General features: G+C 47.3%; 1 protein-coding gene across 2 annotated transcripts in view; it reads right to left on the reverse strand.

The window, feature by feature from the left end:
- The window catches only part of LOC106959981 (TBC1 domain family member 12-like), a 15,159-nt gene extending 8,804 nt beyond the window's left edge, over positions 1-6,355 (reverse strand). The window contains exons 1-2 of one of the 2 annotated variants that reach the window (XM_015052881.1): positions 4,887-6,355; positions 644-773 (exon numbers count right to left, since the gene is read on the reverse strand). In XM_015052881.1, coding sequence (XP_014908367.1) covers positions 644-773; positions 4,887-5,866 — 1,110 coding nt within the window. In that variant the 5' untranslated portion in view covers positions 5,867-6,355. The remainder of the gene's footprint in view (positions 1-643; positions 774-4,886) is intronic. The other variant, XM_015052880.1, reaches the window with a different exon arrangement.
- Positions 6,356-6,543: the final 188 nt, after the last annotated feature.

Below are 6,543 nucleotides of genomic sequence, written 5' to 3' on the forward strand. Positions count from 1 at the left end.
TCTGCTCTGCGTCTGCTCTGCGTCTGCGTCTGCTCAGCCTCTGCTCTGCGTCTGCTCAGCCTCTGCTCAGCCTCTGCTCAGCGCCTGCTCAACCTCTGCTCTGCGTCTGCTCTGCGTCTGCTCTGCGTCTGCTCTGCGTCTGCGTCTGCTCAGCCTCTGCTCTGCGTCTGCTCAGCCTCTGCTCAGCCTCTGCTCAGCCTCTGCTCAGCGCCTGCTCAACCTCTGCTCTGCGTCTGCTCTGCGTCTGCTCTGCGTCTGCTCTGCGTCTGCTCAGCCTCTGCTCAGCCTCTGCTCAGCGCCTGCTCAGCGTCTGCTCAGCGCCTGCTCAGCGCCTGCTCAGCGCCTGCTCAGCGCCTGCTCTGTGTCTGCTCTGCGCCTGCTCTGCGCCTGCTCTGCGCCTGCTCAGCGCCTGCTCAGCGCCTGCTCAGCGCCTGCTCAGCGTCTGCTCTGCGTCTGCTCAGTGGGACACCGGAAGGTGGGTTTTCATAAAGAAAGAGACTAAATAACAGGAAACCTGATTCAATGCTGGGTGAAGGAATGGAAACATGAATAATAAAGTTTTTTCTATGAGATGAGCACATTAGTTTCAGACATTTAAATTTAAATGTTTAAATCAGATGAGTTTATTAGAGTTCAGACGAACCTGCTGAGGTGTCATGGCCGCCTCTCCGCTCTGGTCCTCCTCTCTGCTCTCTGACTTGCTGAACAGTCGCCATCCTGTTGCATTGTGGGACGCTGCCTTGGACTCTTTGGGTTTTCTAGAAAACAGGCTCCTGAAGGAAAGAAGGAAACTGTTATTAAAGTTGATTTAATTTGAACAATGAAAAACATTCAAGCAGTCATTAGTAACTCAGCAGTCGGCTCCGTTTGTCTTCAGTTCATTATGTTTCCAGTGATTTGATCTCTGAGTCAATCAGTCCCACAGGAAACATCAAACCATTACAGCAAGGACCTGGTTATCTGTTTTTAACTGGAAACGTGTTCTCTAAATACCATCTATAACCACCTGGCTCCATTAAATAATACTCTGACCTAAATATTCACCAGTACATTGTATTTCTAATATTATTCTATTCCAGCAACAAAATATCCAAAACCAACATCTGTTTTGACGCTGTCTGATGCCAACAAGCTAACTTTATTGATAGAGATTGACTGAAATTTGCCTCAATGTTTTGATAAAAAAAGTTTTACAACAAATTCTGTTAATCTTTCAATTTAGGCGACTTAATAAACAGCAGCTTGTTTCCTAATTAAAATGATCAGCGATTAGCATGTCATCATTAGCTGATAAAGCTGGGTTAGCATTTAGCTAGCCTGTTTGGACCAAGAAATTGAAGATCAGGTTAGGACTTAATAAACCTCAACTTATTTTGTAGAATTTGCTTTTTAAAAACTATATTTTATCATATTTTCTTGTTAAATGTTCTCTTTTGAACAAAGCAACATTAAAATGTTGCAGTGTTTTTAATATACCAACTGAGTCATCCTGTGGTTCACAAGCTGTTTTAATGGAAAACAAAAGTCAGAGGAAACTTTAGCAAATTAAATGTTAAACTGATGAACAGCAGAACAAACTCGACTTGAGAAAATATATCAAAATGATCTGTTTCAATTTTTGAAGGTTTTACACATAATCTTCTTCTGAATGATGATAAAACAATTAAAAGCTGCTAAAATGGATAAAGCAAGAATTAGAAATGGCACTTTTCTATAGTCAACATGTCAATCTGTTGGTCGTTTCATGAACAGAACAGGCATCACTGTTGGTGTCAGACTAAACAAAACTACAGAAAATCGTTTCAGTTCCTTAAAGAAAAGTTAAGCAATGACTGCGGTTACAAACAGGGGGCCGTATTTGTGCAGCAGCAGCAGTTTCTGCACCGATGTTAACGTTAGTGGAAAAATGAGTGAAAAAGCAGTGAGATCAACACTTTTACATTCTCTTCAGTGGAAAAGTCCAGGTCAGCTGACAGGAGGCATGAAGAGGAGAAACCAGGAGGATTTATGAACAACGACTCTTAACGTCTCCATGGAAACGGTTTCTGCTCACCAGAAAGTTCAACACTCAGACGTTTCCGTCAGGAAACAACTCAGAGTGATACATCTACACTGATCAGGCGTTTCTGGTTCCATCTTTCTAACACCTGCAGCGCAGCTGGACTCGTCTCCCCAGGCGGATCTGAACCATCTTGACCTTTAGATGTGACCCCAACACGTTGGAGTCGGTATGAACCTGTTTGGGTTTCCAGGAGACGACGACCCACAGGCTGAACTGAGGGAGTCATGTGACCCTAACGAACCAATTAGTGAGATCGTTCTGGAGAAACAACTTCGGGAAACAAAAAGAGTCCAGAAGTTTTCTACTCAGGATTTCAGCTGATATTTATTAATCTAACATCTGTTGGTGATTTTCAAGCATTCACACGACCTGAGGTCAATTTGAAGCACTGATTCAGGTGTGCTCACAAAGAGTTAGCATTAGCTGATGATGTAAACAAAGACACTTTGCCTCCAGTGGATCCAGAACATCATCATCTTTACAATTGAAAACAGAACCAGAACTGATCAGTTAGCTTTAGCATATATGAGATTTTTATCTGCTTCCCTTCACTGCTATGCTAGGACGAAGCTTTAAGACAGTGGCCCTTACACCGAGGGCCAAAATCTCCATGTTGAAAATATTCAGGAAAAAAAATGTTTCCTTTTTTTCCCCCCAATTAAAAACACAAAATTATTATTGTGAATTATTTCTCTTTTACCTGCACAGCAATAAATAAAACATGTAATATTTTGTCTGTCTTAACTTTTACAATCATTTAACTTTTTAAGCTAATTATTTTTCCATTTTTTAAGTCTATAAAGTGTTTTTAGTTTCTTCTACAAACTTTGCTGTATTTAGTTAAATATAATGGAAGGGCATGACCAAGTCTGTTTTTGAGTAAAATCTTGCTAGATGTTTGTGATACAACTTATTCTGACAGGGCTAAATTTGTGCCATTCTTACATTGCATACTGGGGCCACACAAAACTAATCCAAGGGCCACAAATGGCCCCCGACCCTCACTTTGACACCCCTGCATTAAGAGAAGTGAAAGCAGAGCCTGACAGAAACCAACCGTTGCTTTAGTGATGTCAATATGAACCCTGCTGTACTTTAATTAGACTCCAGCAGCGTCTGTTTCAGAGTGAAGCCGGCGCAGCACCAACCGAGCAGAACCGGGCCCAAACAGAACCAAGTATTCCTCTCCATTGTTCCACATGTGGCTGTGATGCAACAAGTGAAACAGAACCGGATCAGAAACAGGAAGTTGAACTCACTGAGTCAGTTGTTACTGAGTGGAAGGACAGCTGGTCCCACTCAGAACCAGAAGTGGTTTAACTGGACACCAACAGAACCGGCTCCACCAAGCTAAAACCCAGACGCTGCTGTGTGTTAGTCGGATCAGAACCGGAGCTCCTGGACTCCCTGAGCCTTCATTCCTCTGTCTGCCTGGATTTCCTGCGGCTCTGTGTGAAATTCCAGCCAGCTGCTCTGGCCCGGGTCCAAACCAGCAGCACCGCTCCAGCAGATGGAGATTTAACTCCACACCTGCCGGTCCAGGTCTGCAGAACCATCAGGTTCTGGAGCTACCAGCTGCTCCGAACCTGCAGTTCTCTGAATAAATGAAGCTTGTTCTGGTTCTGGACGAAGCAACATGAAAATAAAACGTCACTAAAATGATTTATTTATCAAAGTGGTACCAGAACCAAGAGATTGAACTAAAGTTCTGCAGCTTTCTTTTGTTTACCAATCAATGTTTTGATTTAATCATGAGCAAAAAAGCCAGAACTGAACTCCAGACAGAACCCAGATGACGACCAGAACCGCCCTCTCTGTCTGGACCGGATTGTTCTGACAGAACCTTGAGGTGCTGAAGCTCAGAGGAAGGCTTTCATCACAGATACATGAACGGGTCGGGTCGGTTCTGGTCTTCATGATCCCATGACTGTGAGCTGCTGAGGAGCAGAGAACATGTGATCGGACCTGGAGCAGAGCGGACGGTTCTGTTCGGTCAGATGGTCTGGATCAAATCACAAAGTTCTGGTCCAAATCAACAATAAAGGTCCTTTTAATGCAGAACTTGAATGAATATTACATGCAGAACAGAACCTGGACTTTCTCCAGGTGGATCTGATAATTTCAGTCCAGAACCATGAGTGCAGAACCGGGTCTGGGCTCCTTTTGCATGAATTCCTGCATCAATGCAGCGTGGCGTGGTTCTGCTGAGGTTCTGGAACATCAGATTGCTCTGTTAGCTGCCTTCAGGTCGTCTGCATCATCGGTTCTGGTGTCTGTCATCCTGACTTCTGAAAGCCCAGTGGAGCAGAACCAGCAGACGACCTGGCGACCCAGATCATCACTGCTAGTGGTGAAGTAACATGAATTCTGGTCCTGCAGATTCAGGAACTCTGAAATTAAAACTGTATGACTCTGGACATCTGAGTACAGTATTTTCCGCACCTAAAAACCTTCAATTTCCTCAAAAGCCGACAGTGCGCCTTATAATCCGGTCCGCCTTATAGTGCGGAAAATACGGTAGTGATCCAGTTCTGGTTCTGGTTCTCCTCAGCCCAGATCACTCTTGAAGCCCATGCTTAGGATCCATCTGAGCATAGTGGATCTAGATGTTCTCAATAGTCTACCTTTTGAAGGGGAAGTTTTGTTTTGCATCTTTTTAGACTACATTTTTTCCTTCCACTGAACTTTCCATGAAAACGCTTGGCTCTCTGTGAACAACCAGCTCTGTTAGCAATGACCTTTAGTGCTGCTTGGAAGTCAAACCTCCAAAAGGTGGAACTGGACCTGGTTGCTGGAGGGGTTAAAGGTAAACCCGGACCCTTACCTGGTGAAGAAGTCAGCGATGCCGAACCTTTTGGGCATCACTGTGAGCTCAGAACCCCCGGTCTCCTCGCTCAGCTTGTCCGGGGCGCTCTGCCTCCGACCCGCCTCGGGGTCAAAGTTGAACCCCCTGTCCTCATCAGGGGACAGCGGGGTGGCGTCACAGCTGCGGGACACGCTGGCTGCGGGGTTAGTCCTCAGACTCTGCGGCCTGGCGGGAACATCCGGGTCACCGAGCGGCTCCTCGTCCTCCTGCCGGGTGTTGGGTTCGGACAGCGGGCTGGACGGGCAGGGCGACGCGGGGCCGGGGCTCGGTTCCGGGGTGGATAGTGGACCGGATCTGGGGTCGCCCCAGCTGGGGGAGCGGTTCCGCCTGAACCCTGGGTCAGAGTGTCTGTTCACAGGGAAGTAATCGGAACCGGGCCACTCAGAACCGGGGCTCATCATGTGCAAACCACCGTTAGCTACTTTCACCTCCTCACAGCCCAGCTCACACTGACCCAGTCTCTGACCCAGACACCGGACCGCCGCCTCAGGACTGTCAGCTACCCCGTTGGACATGTTTACACTCGCGGAGGTCCAGTTCGGCTTCCCTGGACATGAGCGCTGGTCCTGGGGGTGAGAAGAGTCTCCTTCCTCCTGGAGCGCAGCTGGAGAGGAAACGGCCGGACCTCCTGCTTCTCTCCGCTCCTCTGCTTCCAGGGAAAACCCGTTCACACCGCCCAACACCACCGGGCCGGACAGGTACCCGTCCTCCGGAGCTACCAGCATGATCTCCGGGTCTCTGGCTGCGTTCTTCCCGTTTAGATCCACCGGATTCCGGGTCCAGCCCGCCGCCTGACCCCCGCTGACACCGGTCAGCAACGTCAGGCTGCGCTCCTTCAGTGTCCTGGGACCCGGTTTCCCCTCCACAGCCACCGGCTCATCTTCGTTTTCGTTCAGATCCACAGAAACCGAGCCTCCGTTCTCCTTCGGCGTTTCCATGACCCCCTCAGTCCGCCACAGACGCGTCGGCCCCGGCCGTAAGATCCTCCGGCTCGGTGGGCCGAACTCCGCAGCAGCTTCTGTTGTTCTCCGAGGATCCGGCTACCATTTTATCCGGTGGTACACCACAGGGTTACCGGGCTCTGACCGGATCTACCGGGCTCATGTTTGGGTTCAGAACCTGAAGTATTCGGACCGTGGATGGAAGAGGAACTTGGTGCCGGCTGAACGATTAATTAAATCCCTTCAGCTTGTTGCTGCGGCAACAATCCTCTGACCGTCCAGCGCCATCTTTAACATTCCCCAACAATGACGTCAATCTGACCCAAATAAGCTCACAGCGACACCCGCTGTTCACTCTGTGTAACTGCCTCCCTCTGGTGGTCAGTGTGGGACTGCCTCCCTCTGCTGGCCACTTTATGAAACTACAACAGAAGTACGCTCTGAAGACCTGATGGTTCAATTGTCTGACGTAATATTTTATTTTAAACGTCACGTTTTCATTGCCTGTTACAGAAAATTATCACAAAAATGAAATAAAGGTGTAATCATTCTCTGTCTAATTAATAATGTGTATCACTTGGTGATGGAGTTTCTGAATAAATAAACTTGTCAGTAATATTCTAATTTATTGAACCATAAAGCAGACCTAAAACACAGGTCATTCTCAAGATTTA

This window comes from Poecilia latipinna, unplaced genomic scaffold (genome assembly GCF_001443285.1).
Source record: "Poecilia latipinna isolate Pla-1442-1.1 unplaced genomic scaffold, P_latipinna-1.0 Scaffold1143, whole genome shotgun sequence".
In the NCBI taxonomy this organism is placed as follows: Eukaryota; Metazoa; Chordata; class Actinopteri; order Cyprinodontiformes; family Poeciliidae; genus Poecilia; species Poecilia latipinna.